Genomic DNA, 15,732 nt, shown 5'->3' with positions numbered 1-15,732 from the left:
CATTTGAATTAAAAATGAATTGAAAATTATTCTCTCACTCTCTCTCTCTCTCTCTTCAACTCTTTCTCTTCTCTTCTCGATTCGATTCGATTCGATTGCGAAATCAAGCATATGGAGATTTTGAATGGTTCGGCGTGCACCATGTTTCCACTGCACATTGTTTGTAATTTATTTTAACATTTCGTCATTTAAGTGAAACGTACGGGTTTAAACCATTCAATCGGATGCATTATAAATGCGTCGAATGCGTCTTCGATTATATGCCACAATGAATACATGATTTCAGTTATTAAACTTAATGTATCAATACAAGCTGAGGGATTCATCGTCAAATGGTTCTCGTGCATGTAACACGTATATATAGCGCAAAGCGTGTATGCCAGCTCATGAATGCAAAACGATACCGATACACCACGAATCACAAAATACGGTCCATACACTACCATGGTAGCACACACACACACACACACACACCATGTTAGTCCATGCCCGTACCCGTGCCCAATCATATAGAACAACAACACTTGCTAGCAAGAAGTTTAGCAGCAACAGCACCACAGTAGCAGCGCAATGTTTTTGAAGAGAGTGAGAGCAAGCACCAGACGAGAAGAAGTAATATAACACAAGCGCCAATAAACATAAAAACGATGCAAAGAAGAAAAAAAAGTTGAAAGATATAGAAGAAAAATAAAAACATTCCAGCGAACGGAGCGAGAGAGAGAGAGAGAGAGAGAGCAGCAGCTCAACAGCCAGTGTTTATGGAAAATTATGGATGTAGTGTAATGGAAGTTCACTCCGTTCATTTCTTGCACATAATGCAGATTATTAAACGCGTTCAACACTCACTCACGTACATGACACATCGCCGCTATTCACACAGCATTCTGAACATTCTGAAGTACATCCACCGCACTTAGGCATTCACTCTCTAGTCTCTGATTTCAGTTGCAATATACCAATTAAAAGTTGCTTTTAAATTGTCAGATCACGTTGAATTCCTGATCAAGTACCGACATTTTATTGTTCTAGAAAAAGAAAATCGCATAAAGTGCCATACATAAAAATAGAAACGAAATAGGCAGAGTGACAGCGCAACGAGTGTGAACGAGAGAGAGAGAGAGAGAGAGAGATAGACACATATGTACGTACGTGAAGAAACAGAAACACAACGCCATTAAACATGAAAGTACATTCCTCATCATTTCGAAATTTGCATCTGAATTTACTACACGTTGTCAGTGACACATGTATATATAACGGTTGAAGCCCACTCTTTATCAACAACAATTTTACAAAGGCTCTCGCTCGCTCTTGCTCGCTCTCTCTCTACCGCTCTCTCACTCTCTCACTCTTTTTTCTCCCTCTGTCTCTGTCACACCCAGTCCGGGTTGGTTGGGCTCAATTCTGCATGGTATTCGTTTGATTTAGATTCACATGTAGAAGGATATTTTCCATTATTGCGATTGCTTAGCCAGCATTTTCACAAATGAGAACAGTGTTGTTCAAAACTGCTTAAAACATTTACCTTGAGGTAAAATAAAATCATAATCAAACAACTAGCGAAAATTCCTATATTTCGTTCTTTTGAAGCGTTTAAGATTCTTGTTTGGTCGTCATGCGGAATTCCAGTGAGCTCATGATTTTCTAAGAATGTTCATTCAACTATATTAGGCACTCAAACCATTGGTCCTGCGCTGGAGTTCTTCACACATAAGCGTACGCAAAAAATGACGACGATGAAAATATAAAACGAGGAAGCAAATACACACATTGTTAGACCATACAAACATACTCATAAAGAGATCAAACGAGGAATGCTATCGATGACTATTTGAGTGGCCACTTGCGGTGGCTTCCAACAAAATGCACACACATGAGAGAGCGCAAAAAAAATGAAATAAAAAATACTTTCCCATTGTCATGCAAAACTTTCGAACGTGTTAAAAATCAAGTTGGAATACATATGTGTGTATTATGCTAATGATAAAATGAGCTAAATGATGTCTTTTTTTGCTTGCTTTTATTGTTGTTGCTGTTGCTGCTTGGCGTTTTGTTGAGATTTCTTGGCACAAGGAGAGTCTGTGTGATGTGTATTTTTGCTTCTTACACATCTTTTGTTTCGCTCTCATCCAACACTTCCATTCAATTAAGTCATTCGGTGAAAGTGAATTTTGGAATTTTTGATTGACCTTCAAAGACTTGTGCTTCATTCACAGCGTACAACATCAAATGATTCGAGTATTAAAATTCCTTCTTGTTGTGTGCGCGCGTGTGTTTCATTTTTTTCTCTGCTGGCTTTTCTTGTCTTCTGCTTCTCTCACATTGAACCTTCATGTACATTGAAAACATTAAGTTATCTCGAAATTAACCTTTTAACAAAACCACCATCAGATTATGTATTATAATATGAATAATAAATGTATGTGCAAACGTCATTTATGTTAGAGCAACAGCAGCAGTAAAGGCGGCGGCGGCGACGGTGGTGGTGGTGGTCTGAAAAAAATCCATGTAAACGGGTATTTGGTTTGTGTTTCTCTTTAGAAATTCAAAGGTCATTTGCATACAGATGCGATAATTACAGTGACTAAAGCAAGTTGAATTTGCTGTGAGAGACCTTCCAAAAAGAAATTCGTTCATTTGGTGACGGTGATGACGGTGCCAAAGCCACAATGAACTAGTTCATTAGGTAATCGCAATAAAAAAAAATCTAAAAACATTGGCTAAACCAATGTTGGAGTATGCCGTGCATACGAATAGTAAAAGAAAAAAACCAACCAAGCGAAATGAACTACAAAAAATTGAATAATGACGACGACAACAAACGAAAAAAAAAGAATCATAATTTTTTTTCTCTTTGTGAAGCATGTATGCCAATTCGAGCAGAGCAAAGTGTAAACGCCTATGTAAATCAGATGCAATCAGTTGAGGCGAAGAAAAGAATTTTCCCTCGTTTCTTTTTCTCATTTCTCCTTGTTTCTCCTTGTTTCCATCGGAAAGGAAATACTCTAATAAAATAACACAAGAGAACGTAACAAAATGAGCAAATATTTTATTTCATTTTATTTTATTTTATTTGTAAAGGATATTTGCATTTGTAATAAAGGACTAACCTTGAATAAAGACGAAAACCTTTAACGCTGTTCTTGGGTGATACCCATACGTTTCCCTCTCTCTTGCTTGCTCTTTGTATGTTTGTGTATATAGAGATAGATTGTGTTTGGGAATATGCGATGCCAAACTACGTATATTGGCAAAATTCTGGGTGATATGTCTGAAAAATATGTACATTGTAAACATATCCATGTATACGCGTGTGTATACGATGTGATGCGATGCGATGCAATCCAATTTCTTTTTTGTCGAGAACCATTCCAATTTCTTTTGCTTTGAGCTTCTTTTCCCACTTTCATTTCATTCATTTTCCCCATATTTTTTGTTCACATCCTTTTGAATTTGCTTTAATTTCTTTTTAATTTATTCACTTTTCTTTTCCTTTTCTCTTCTATGTTGTTGTTTCTCTCCCCTTTTGTTGATTTACATTAGGATCGTGTTCGGACTCGTGTCGTTAGCGTTAGCACAATCAGCAGCTAACACAAACAAATCCATAAAAAAGGTGAGCTAGAATTGCCATCAATTTTACTTGCACAGTTCTCTCTCTGTGTGTTTTCTTCTTCTTCTTCCTCTTCAATTTCGGAAGCGAATTCCGAACTTTCTGTTGATTGAGTTACTCACTCGCTTATTTGTTTCAACGCAGCCATTGGAAACCAAATATATGAAATCAGCGTCGTCAATTGATTTGAAAAAGCAACAATTTCAGTCGACAAAGGAACGGCCCGAATTGAATCCCGTATTAAGTGCGTTGATTAACGAAGATATAAAGAAATCAATTGATGCGAAACGCCATGCCGAATACGATTTAAGTCCATTATCGGAACCATCGAAGGTGGCGGTCGAGCTCACAACAGCAGCTCCTGTTCAAACAACCGTTAAGTATATACCCAAAGCTCTAGACGACTCGGTTGTTGTGGACTCAATTGCTGGATCGAGCTCCGAAAAAAAACAGGTACTCATGAAATGACGAGAAGGAGAGACAGAAAATAATGAGAAAGAGAAAAAAAAATGTACAAAACGAATGAACTTTCTTGTAATTTAGTTTCGATAACCGAAACAAACAACGCCCGCAACGAACAGGAAAATTGTTTTCATCTCTCTTTTTTTTTCTTTAAATTGTGAACGCCAACCAGAAAACAATCTCCTTGCTTTTTTTTTAGACGTCACGAATCGAAGTTAAAAAAGGACCAAATGGTGTCGACTACGAGTACGAGTATGTATACTATTACTATGATGATGACGATAAGGACAGCAGCAAGAAATCAACAGCAGTTTCCGATGATAAATCGATTGTGAGCCAAAATGGTGGCAAAAATCGATACGACAAAATCAGCACGACACCAAAACCAAACTTCGATCGAAATGAATTGCCAACATCACGCGGCAAAGGGCGTCAATCAATTCCAGTAGTTGAAGAAACGAGCGAAGAGCGATTGCCTGTAAATACACGATTCCCACCGCGAAGCGCTGTCACACCAACCGTCCAAGTACTCAGCAATGTGGATGAAACGACGAAAAAGATAAGCATCAAACGCCCCAGCTTGGAATTAGTTGACAGCCAGTCGTTTAATCGCGGGGAGAAAGGACAATCAAAGGGATCACGTGTTTTAGAAAACGAATTTGCAAAAGCAAACGATGTAAAAACAAACGAAAATCCCACCATCATTCCAAGTGTAACCGAATTAGCGTCACAAAGTGCCGGATTGAATGATGTGACCACAGTAGCTAGCGACAGCGAAGAATCGACCACACAAATTATGGACAAAGTCGCATTGGATTTGTACGCACATTTGGTTAACGAAAATTCAAACATTGACTTAAGCACAGGCGTCACACTTTTCGAGGAGACAAGTACATCAGACAGCCTGGTAAAATCCATATCCCATTGCGATGGAAAATGCACTGCGACAGCAGCCGATCACGAAACGTATATTGAACACTAACATATCATTTTTTTTTAGTCAACGAGCACCGAGGAATTCACAACAATTGAAGCATTGACAACAACAACCACCACTTCAACTACCGAAGCACCAACAACGACTACCACAACCACAACTACCGAAGCACCGGCTCTTATTAACGGTCGTCGCCCAGCATTCGGTGCAGGTTAACATCTTTTGTTTAACTATTACGAATGCAATTTGCTATAGTCTGACAATGGATTTTCATACGTTTTTAGGTCGGAGAGCTCCATTGAAAAGCCGATCAAAACCAACCGAAACGAAAGCCAGCGTGGAAGAACCACCCAAAGAAAGCTCATCATCGGAAACCACATCGGCTCAAACCAAACCGAAAAGTAAGTCGCATTCGTTCGACGCTTCACACAACATTACGTGAATCAATTATTATTCTAAAATTGTAAAATTGATTTGTGACACCAACAAAAATAGATCGATTCTCACGCCCATCGTTCAGTGCTCGATCACGTCCAACGCCCACCGTTGCCGCTTCAACCACTTCTGTCGAAGAAGAAGCAGTAAAACAAACCACCAAACCTGTTGCAGCTGCCCCAGCACCGCGAGGCAGAAGTACTTATATTTTTATTTTTTGTTTTGTTTATTTTTGTTTCTTTTGCAAATATCATCGTACTTAATTGATGGGTTTTGAAAAAAAAAATCAAATTTTAGCACGCAACCGTTTCAACCTTCGATCATCGACCACTGCTCCAGTTGTATCGGAGGAAAAGAATCCAGACGAGAACGCTATCGATACATCAACACAAATTACATCAACACAACGACCATTGCGTACACGACCAACCTTCAATTTGCGTGGTAGATCACGAGCCGCACCCTCAAGCACGGCTGCTCCATCGGCCGAAGGAAACACTGAACCGGTCATTGCCGATGCGAAATTGGAAAGCGAAGAAAAACCATCAACAGCAGCACCATTGAAACCATCTTCTCGTTTCAATCTTAGACGGCCAAATCAATTGCTATCGCCACGTGGCCGAGTATCACCATTGGCCAAAACACCCGCTCCATCGGCTGAACAATCGGCTGAAACGAGCAGTAGCTCAACCGAATCGACAGTCGCAAGTACAACAGCTGCTGATTTGAGCAAAGAATCTCCCGCCGATGCTGAATCAGAGCAAATTGCCGCTGAGCCATCAACTACCCCACAAACTGGACTCAATCGTCTACGTAATCGGCCACGTATTCAAATCCAACCAAAAGCCCCAAGCGCAAACAAACAACCAACAGCTGCATCATACATTAATGCCAATCGAAAAGTAAACCCATTAATTTCACGTCGAAAGATTGGCTCATCAACAACGACAGGTTAGCTTAACATCTCACTTCATTCTCTCTTGTACAGTATCAATTCCAATTTCGGAGTCACACACGCATCCAAAATACCACCATTCATTAAATGGGCCAATAACGAAAATGTGTCTTTGTAAATTTTCTCGTAGAAGAAACGCCGGCGACGGAAATCAACGAAACGTCCGAAGAAGTAAAGGACCCACAAAGTGAGTCGAAAGAGCCAAGTAGCTCAGAAAATGAAGGAAATGCCAAAGAAGAGGCAGCACCTGCTTTAGTTGAAGCATCTTCCGAAGCACCTCGAGGCTTAGGTTTGTTGTTATTTAACACTCTCTAGTTTTGTCCCTTTCTCCCCCCCCCCTCCTTTCGCCTCAAGAAACACATTTACTATTGACAGATTGACAATGTGCGGCCAAACATTTATCTTATACCGTTTATCGTTTATTGTTTTAGGTCTATTAGCAAATAGAAGAAGACTGGCAGTACGTCGACCTGGTACAATACTCTAATTTAAGTTGAATTTTAGTTAACAAAAGCAATTTAACTAGAATAGTAACGATTTTATGTGTAACGTATTGAATGAATAAATCGTCGAAGGTAAAACAACAAGAACAACAACAGCAATTACAACAACAATGAGCAGAGTAAAGATGGCAAAACCATTTTGTGCATATGAAGCGAGTGAATGAAATCAAACTGATGTGAACTATTGTGATTTAATTGAAGCAAATAGACAGAAATCCCATGGAAGAGAGAGAGAGAGACACACCAATTTCAAATAATACTCAACCCGTTTAATTCTTGATATTTGTATCGAACCATTGACGTTGACTAAAATAAACAGAACAACAACAACAGCATTGAAAACCTTATTTTAAAAAGTATATTTTGTTTTAAATTGTGCCACGATTCTAGCTAAAATTATAATAAAGGAGTGAAATAAACAACAACAAAAAAACATATTGAAATTTGTTTCATTTCCCTGTGGCCGCCAAAACAAACAGCAATTACCTTGTTGAATTCATGAATAATAATCGGTAATAATCCATAAAAAGCGACCAACAATTGATGTAATTACGATTGTTTGGAGGGGGTGCACGAGTGAATGAACGCGCTAACGTGCGCCCCTACCGCAACAAAATGCACGATATTTTCCTCGACTAATTTTTCGATGCGATTCGAAATAGACTGAAATAGACACGTTGAAATAACAATTCGACTAAATTATACATTATTTTCTTGATATTATCTCTTTTCAGATGATGGCTCACAATACGACCGTACAACTAGGAGGGAACGCGTTTTTAATGTGTAAAGTTGCCGGCGTCGATAGAGTGGGTGTTAATTGGGTTTGTTATTGGTGTTGATTTTCCTCTTTGTTGTTGTGAATGTCCTTTAGATTTACCATTGAATGAAAAAAGAATCTGCACTTCCATGACTTATCTATATAGATTGCACCTCCGGCCAAAGCCGAAAGCATAGAGTTAGCCCATAATTACTTACTACATACCAAATACATAGAGCCAATACTTGAATTATTCAGCAAAAAAATAAGAAGCAGAAGAACGATTGTCAAGTCTACGATATATTATGAGTTTTATTCGTGGTATTCGCTTAAACATAAAAATATAATTTGTTGAAGCCGACGGAAAATGAGCTTAAGTTGCCATTACATTTGGATTTGTGTAGGAAAATTCTTTGAATTTCTCTTGATCCATCGCCTTTATTTGGTATGTCTCCGTTGATGGCAATCGTACCTTTTCTCTGGTATACGCCCGATCGAAGTACCGTGTATCTAACGGGTGTTTCTGAAAATGTGAATGACAAAACCAATTCCAATTTCACATTATTCATTCAAGTGAGCTGACTCACAAATGCAATGAGGGAGCAAAGCAAGAATGAACATTGAATGCGACACAAAGGTGAAGAAAAATGAAGGCAGAAGAGCGCAGAAAGTCTTTTCGCCTTATTTTTACACCAAAATTCAACACAGAAAAAGAGAGAGAAAGACATACAAGAAAAGTTTCGCTTACAATTTCTGGCTTGAACGGTGACTCCAATTGTCTACGCTCCAATTTTTTCCAATCGATCTCATGAAAAAAGACATTTTCTTTAATTTCACCAAGCGGACTGTTTGGTAAACCCAATCTGGTATTTGGATTTTTGTCTAACAACTTTCAAAGAAGAAGAAGAAGGAGAAAAAAATTGCCAATGACTCAAATGTTAATTCGATTTCCATCAATAATAAAGCGTCAGCGATTTATTTGACACTTACTTTGCCTAATATATTCACGGCATCGTCACTCAGGTAGAATGGATACCATGGACTCTCATAACAAATTGACCAAAATAAAGCGTCCTCGTCGCAACCACTGAATGGCGTCTGACACGTTAACATTTCATATAATAGCACACCAAAAGACCACCAGTCGGTCATTTGATTATATTTTTGACCCTGAATAAAAAAAGTAAACAAAAGGCATTTATCATCGACGAAGATTGGATGAATGCATGAAATGCGATAAAATTATGGAAACATATACTATTCAATCGATTCTTTAAATATCAGATCAATTTAAATGTGAATATTTGATGAAACGTTAGCAATGAGCCACATTTAACACTTCAACACTAATGGTTTTGGTCTGATAATAAAACAGACACACGCACGCAAGCACTCTTGGCTCTCAATTTCACATAGCAACCATACCCGTATAATCTCTGGCGAAATATAGTCGGGTGTGCCGCAAAAGCTTTCAGCCGTTCGATCTAAATAAATCTGTAGTTTGCACATGCCGAAATCGCCAATTCTCACATGGCCATCGAAATCCAGCAGAATGTTGTCTAATTTTAAGTCGCTAAAAACACCAAAAGTATTGAGAGATAGAGAGAGAGAGAGAGAGAGAGAGAGAGAGAGAGAGAGAGAGAGAGAGAGAGAGAGAGAAAGAGTTGACAGACATTAACAGTAATATAGTATGTGTTTGCCATGAGCCACTTTTACTTCTAGTCCAATGAAACGGATCGCTTTGCCTGATCCTGACATTTTCCAATAAAGAGTGAAAGGGAAAAATGAGTGGCTGACAGCAGCCATAGCAGGAAAAAAATTATTGCTTCTGCATCGCAAGTGGGCGATGTTGTGTCGTTAGGTATTTTTATATGCGTTCATTTATTTTTATCAACTAATTTTATGTACATCTTCGTCAAAACCCATAACCCGTCAAAGCGGCAAACACAACGAATAGAGAAAAAAAGGAAAATGAAAGAAGAGAAGAGAGACGGAAAAACCACCGACGAAAAGTATGAAAATCAAGCGATGCACAAGCTAACATACAATGAAAGCCACATTTTATCGGAAGGTCTCCTGATGTTTTTACAAACTTTGATCAAGTTTGTCTTTTTTAGATTTCTTTTTGAGTTTCACAACGAATGAAATTAATCCATTGGGACAAATGATTGTCATGGCTTTGTTTTTCTTTCTCTTCTGCTTCACGTTGAGCTAGCTCGTTCGTTCGCATATTCAATGCTCCGCTTTCGCTTCAAGTCGGTTCGGTTCGATTTGCTAAGCCGTAGTTTCATTGGAACATCCAATTCGTAACAGGAGACATGCAATCCATCGTTTTTTATGTTGTTTTGTTTTCGTGTTGTGTCGTTGTTTTGTGTCATCACAACAATACATACCGATAAATGATTCCCTTCTTATGTAAAAATTTCAATCCCGATACGATTTCGGCGCCAAAGAATTTCGCCTGATATTCCGTAAAGCGACCGGTCACTTGAATATGAAACATCAAATCACCACCGCTCAAATATTCCATCACATAAAATAGATGGCTCTAGATAAGAGTGGAAAAGAAAAACAGAAAAGACAGAATGAAAACGAGAACGAGATGGAGAACGTGTTGTATGGAAATTGACATTGTCGCAAATCGGGGTAATCACAAGTCAATTTTAGCGTTTTACCTCTGTCTGAAAAGTGCAAAACAAATGGCACAGATACGGATGCGCAGTGCCCATCGTTAGAACTTTGCGCTCAGTAAACGGGCAATCGACATCATCATTTCTAATTAAAACGTCCTTTTTGAGACATTTCACTGCATAATAATACTCCGTGTTTCGAAGCTCAGCCAAATATACCTGCAAACAAAAACCGACAACCAAAAGAGCAGCACCAGCAACATCAGTGATAGAAAGAAAGACATAAAGTGTAAATTACCATAATGGTGGCAATGCATTTTCAATATTTTCATTCGACAAACAAAATGTTCCAAAAGTTCTCTTGGTGTGTACATACTTTTCCGAAGCTTCCCGTGCCTAGCACCGTCAAGAAGTGAAAGTCATCCACTATGTAGGTCTTAAAATGAGGTAGAGTCATTGCGGGTGGCATGAATTTGCCTGTGCGTTGATACTGTGCATAGGTGAACGATGTTTCTAGTGGGAATAAACGGGGGATTATTTGAATCAAACTTTTCTATCTATTTGCTTCGCTTCCATACGGCCGGAGATCGAACGAACAGCCAAGAGCAAAGGAACGAGAGACGAGTCAGAGTAAATTTAAAATTCAGTGATTTTATTTGAGGGATGATTTCTGTTGGTTTTCGGATGTGGACATTTCTCTCAATCAGCCTTCGGCACGCCTCCGCCCTTCCGTTGTCACAACATTCTCATTTCATGATTAAAACATTCGGTATTTCGTTTTCGCTGGATGTATAGGCAAACACACGATGACACCGAATACAATCGTCTCTCTGATTGAAGTATTAGAGCGATCCCATGAACAGAGCATGAACGAGAGCTGAAGTTCGAGCGAAATCGGATACCGAGAGAAAGACAACCAATGTATAGCCGCCAAGATAAAGCTTACATCAGCCACAAAACACTCAGCAATGCCATAAGAAAATGAATATTTAAAGTCTACTGATGTTCTTTCCCTAACAAACCAATTATACATTGACATTATCAGCTGTCTCATCTATGTATGGTGTTGCATTAAGTATTCAATCCGATAAAAAATCATGTAGCTTTCTTCGGGGCGATACCCGATATATATATATATATATATACATATATATACATGTATACATATATTGTGTGGCTCGACTCGACTTCGGCATCGGCGTGTTTGGTGTTCGGTGTTCAATGTTCAAATGTTCGTCAACATTGAAGAGGGTCTAACCAAACGGGAAAAGCGAGTAAATTAATCAGAATTGTGTACATCATCTGTATGAAAAACACGAAACATGAGAGAGATAGAGTGAGATACATGCGATAAAAGAACAAAAACCATCAATTTTGGCACACTCAATTCCCTTGACCATCACAATGAAACGTATCGGATTCACGTTCGCATGTAATTGCTTTTGAAATTCAATTTTGAAGCCAGTTCAAGGTTGAAAACATGACAAAAATTGTTGTGTGTCGCTTTTGACGTGATACTTTTGAGATTCTTTCGCAAGCGAATTCGTAATAAAAATAAATCATCAAATCTACAAAGCCGCGGCAACAATCTTCAATCGCAATCAGCATCTCGTACATTCCCGCCTCCCTTCTCAAATAAAACCGCAAACCTACAGTTTGAATATGCAGTGCATGTTTCTGCACTCGATTTACAATGCTTGCAAATAATTTGACTGGCTAATTATAACTGCGCTATATTTCAAGCGATGGCATTAAACCCGGAACAAGCGAGAACAAATCGTTTGAAATATTACAATCGGTAACGCATTACATTAATTTTCGTTTGATGGCAAAAGTGTCAAATTTATCATTTGATCGAAAGAGTTTGTCTCGGCTCTTTATTAATTCTCACGAGCTCAATGTTTTGTGCCGCAATAAATGCTTCACATGTGTGGCTCCTCGCATTTGGATTTCCCTCGGCTCAATACCAGCAAAACAAAATGAAATGAAATCTACACACTGCCTCGTCGGTGCTTTGTTCTGTCATACCATCCCATCCCAACCATCGTACTCATCCTTTCCATCGTTATCTCCCTGTGTAACTCTCTCTCTCTCTCTCTTTCTCTCTCTCTACCACTTTCACCATCTATTTTGCACTGTTTTCAGTCTATCTCTCTGTAGCGGGGCTCGCAATTCGCTTCACCAGTGTGTGTCTATGTGTGCTATTATCATTCTAGCTCATGCAAAAATATTTTCATGCGACGCAGAATCATTCACAATCTAACCCGTTTGGCCCACATGAGCGAATGTATACTTATATATATATATATATATATTATATATATATATATATATGCCTCTTCCGCTAGGAAGCATACGTTTTGATGGCTTTTGTTGTTGTTGTTGTTGTTACTATTGCTACTGTTGCTGCCGTCGTTGTCGTTATTTTATTTCACCGCACACACATATTCACTCATCTGCATACACATACAGACACAAACACTGTTCACCTCCTCTTCTTCATTTTGACTCCGCGTTTGCCATTGCCTTTTGCATTGTTTTTACTTGATTTTGTTCGGTTTTGTTTTGTTTTCAATATGTAGATGCGCTATTTGTTTGGCTGAATACACAATATACACTCAATGCGTGGTGTATTCATGGCTTTGAAAAATGAACTCGTTGTGATTCGCATCGTAACGAAAATTTTCAGTTTACAATCTCGTGCATCTCGTGCATGTTAACCCATTGCCTTATTGCTTACATCTATTTAAGTTGTGAATCATTTTAACGTGACTTCAATAAGATGAATATGTGATGCATATCATGCGGAAATTTACCATTTTATTGGCATTGTTCAGATACCGATATCAATACCAATATTTATAGATTCGAAAGGAAAGAAGAAAGAGAAAAAAAAGTTGAAGGAGAAAGAGAAACTGAGAGCAAGAGAGAGAGAGAGAGAGAGAGAGAGAGAGAGAGAGAGAGAAAATGAAAGAAGAAGAGAAAAAAGGCAGGAAAAAGATCCACGTACATCAAATATGAGACTTCGTGCATGCGAATCTTTAGAAATTACAATTTCAATAAGTAATCCCACTTAACGATTGATTTTTTCGATTTTTCGGTCGTGCTTTTGCTCTCTCTCTCTCTCTCTCTCTCTCTCTCTCTCACACACACACACACATTCTCTCACTTCCTCTCCCATTCACTTTCTTCTTTATAACGACGCGAGCGTCTTCTTTCAACCGGGATTTCAGCTAGCTACTTTATTTCAGATTCCATCAGTCGTCGAAATTCCGACTGAAAAATAAAAACACGTCAAGCAACTTTATCGCTTTTGCTCTCTATTTCTCTGTCTCTCTCCCTCTCCCGGCTAAAGTGATTTTCAATGAAGCGCAAAAATTCCACACACACACAAGCCACAAGAATGTTTCTGTTTTCCGGCTCATGCAGCCGGGTAACTAAGTTCACTTAGCAACATTTTTTCTGTCTGTTTTTGTGTGTGTGTGTGTGTGTGTGCAGAAATAATCATAATTTTTGTGAGCTAAGAATTTTCTACTTAGAACTTATTAAATATTCATCGTGAAACATTGATGGCAAAGTGCTGTCCGGATATTGAATAGGAGGAGTACATTATATGCGCATCACAGAATGCATCCTCTTATACGGATGCTTTTACTCTCTATCTCGCTCTCCTTCGCTTGCTCCCACTCTCTGGCCGGCTCATTCTATTCCATCTCTTGATAATATTTCTTGGGATATTTAGTTAATATTCATGCGAGTTTAAACATTTTATGTTTGGTTGAATTTGAGCATTCTTTTTGATATGGGTCGATCGGTCAGTGTTTCGGTTTTATTTTATCTTCTCTTTTTTTGCTCCGCTCGCTCGTGCTTTTCCTATTCTGTGGTTTTTGCTTTGTTGTTTTGCCTTACCGAGCATCTTTTTTGGATTGGCCGGAGCCGTTCCACCACCTTCAAAGCCCGAATCACTGCTGCTTGAGCTCATGCGAATCAATTCTTTGCTCGCCGTTAGACTAGAGACCATGTATCCCGTGTTGAATTCAGCGTCACTGCTCAGCTCCTCACTTTCGGATTCACTTTCACTGTAGTAATGAAAACGCTTCTGTAACTGACGAGGCGTTGCAATAATCGGATATCGCGGTGTTTCATCGACCACAAAACATTTACGCTTATGATCTAATTTCACCAAACGTTTTGGATCGAACTTTTGATTGTTCTTCTTCTTATGGCGGCGTTTCAGACCCATCTTTCTCTCTTTATCGCTATCTCTATCTCAGACGAGCTCACTATCTCTCTCTCTCTCTCTCTATTTATGCACCACTTTTTCGATCCACTATCGTTCCGCACGATTAAGCGCGCACAATGCAACGTGTGTATTTGATTCGAAAAACAATCAAAAACTAAATTATGAAGTGGATTAATTAATTAATTGATGATGAGAGTTGAAACGTTGAATGTTCGGTCGTCGTCGTCGTCGTCGTCGTCGTCGTAGTCGTAGTCGTCGTCGTCGTCGCCGTCGCCGTCGTTGTTGTGAAACACTCTCGCACCGACTGTGACTGTGCACGATTTTGTGATGCATTTTCGGGCGCATCATTTATAAAGTTGTAACTAGTTTGAATTATTTGCATGCCGTTATTGTTTTTTTTACCTTTATACAATCGTAAATAAATATGTTGATTCATTATCATAACTGTTTTCTGATCGTGTTTACTAATTCGTCTTGGCAACTTATCAGATCGGCTACAAACTTTTAATTGCAATTTTATCACGCAACGCAATCAAATCGTTGCCAATTTCGAGAAATGCCCTTTCCTCGCGCGCGTGTTCGCTTTTGTGCGCGAGTTCGTTCTCACAATCCGCGCGCTTATACTGTTTGTTGGATGGTTGAACAGGTGTGTTGACTTTTTTTATCGGCATTACTTGTGGCATTCATTTTGAAATATAGAAATGTGCTTAGTTCATGTGATACATACTCACACACACACACCCACAAAGAAGTACGCTAAAACGACTTGTAAAAATGTTGTAAACGCGAATCCGTTCCAATGACGCATATTCACTCGGTTATTTGCTTGGCTCTGCGTTTTTCTGACTTGGCACTTTTTTTATTTCGTACGTTGCTCTGGTTGGCATTCCAAATACCGGGACAAAATGGTGGAGACATAGAGACAAAAAATCAAATTTTTTGACACTATTTACGGGTCGTTCAGCTGCATTCGTTCGTTTGTTCTTTCATGCAATGAACATGTGCACCAAATTTATTATTCGATGATTCCATTTGCATTTATGCTCGTAGCATATTGCATGATATACCTTCTGTCCTTGTTATATCCTGGCTCAAGTGACAACACACACACACTCTTTAGAATAATTCACTTGTTTTTTTCCCCTTTCGGTTTGTTTGCTGATATGACAACCTAGATTTTTATAGAATTTTTTCTCG

General features: G+C 38.8%; 3 protein-coding genes across 7 annotated transcripts in view; 2 read left to right on the top strand and 1 right to left on the bottom strand.

The window, feature by feature from the left end:
* Window positions 1-7,337, top strand: part of LOC129573974 (uncharacterized) — a 28,673-nt gene extending 21,336 nt beyond the window's left edge. The window contains exons 3-11 of the mRNA XM_055455212.1: window positions 3,544-3,613; window positions 3,755-4,063; window positions 4,272-4,979; window positions 5,073-5,220; window positions 5,294-5,410; window positions 5,505-5,642; window positions 5,742-6,395; window positions 6,530-6,688; window positions 6,831-7,337. Of these exons, the coding sequence (XP_055311187.1) occupies window positions 3,544-3,613; window positions 3,755-4,063; window positions 4,272-4,979; window positions 5,073-5,220; window positions 5,294-5,410; window positions 5,505-5,642; window positions 5,742-6,395; window positions 6,530-6,688; window positions 6,831-6,886 (2,359 nt within the window). The 3' untranslated portion in view covers window positions 6,887-7,337. The remainder of the gene's footprint in view (window positions 1-3,543; window positions 3,614-3,754; window positions 4,064-4,271; window positions 4,980-5,072; window positions 5,221-5,293; window positions 5,411-5,504; window positions 5,643-5,741; window positions 6,396-6,529; window positions 6,689-6,830) is intronic.
* The window catches only part of LOC129574000 (zwei Ig domain protein zig-8), a 57,690-nt gene that overhangs the window by 32,380 nt on the left and 9,578 nt on the right, over window positions 1-15,732 (top strand). For 4 of the 5 annotated variants that reach the window (XM_055455256.1, XM_055455255.1, XM_055455259.1 and 1 more), the window contains one exon: window positions 7,637-7,726. In XM_055455256.1, coding sequence (XP_055311231.1) covers window positions 7,637-7,726 — 90 coding nt within the window. The remainder of the gene's footprint in view (window positions 1-7,636; window positions 7,727-15,732) is intronic. The other variant, XM_055455258.1, reaches the window with a different exon arrangement.
* On the bottom strand, window positions 7,947-14,744 carry LOC129573983 (putative protein kinase C delta type homolog). The gene is made up of 8 exons (XM_055455233.1): window positions 14,202-14,744; window positions 10,669-10,805; window positions 10,338-10,511; window positions 10,056-10,210; window positions 9,088-9,235; window positions 8,653-8,832; window positions 8,411-8,551; window positions 7,947-8,185 (listed from the first exon to the last, which is right to left on the bottom strand). Exons 1-8 carry the CDS (start codon window positions 14,533-14,535, stop codon window positions 8,036-8,038), a joined length of 1,419 nt encoding a protein of 472 aa, XP_055311208.1. The 5' UTR covers window positions 14,536-14,744; the 3' UTR covers window positions 7,947-8,035.

This window comes from Sitodiplosis mosellana, unplaced genomic scaffold, assembly GCF_009176505.1.
Source record: "Sitodiplosis mosellana isolate CC-2019 unplaced genomic scaffold, AAFC_SMos_1.0 Smas_scaffold_6150, whole genome shotgun sequence".
Classification (NCBI taxonomy): Eukaryota; Metazoa; Arthropoda; class Insecta; order Diptera; family Cecidomyiidae; genus Sitodiplosis; species Sitodiplosis mosellana.
This window is presented reverse-complemented; position numbering and strand designations above follow the sequence as displayed.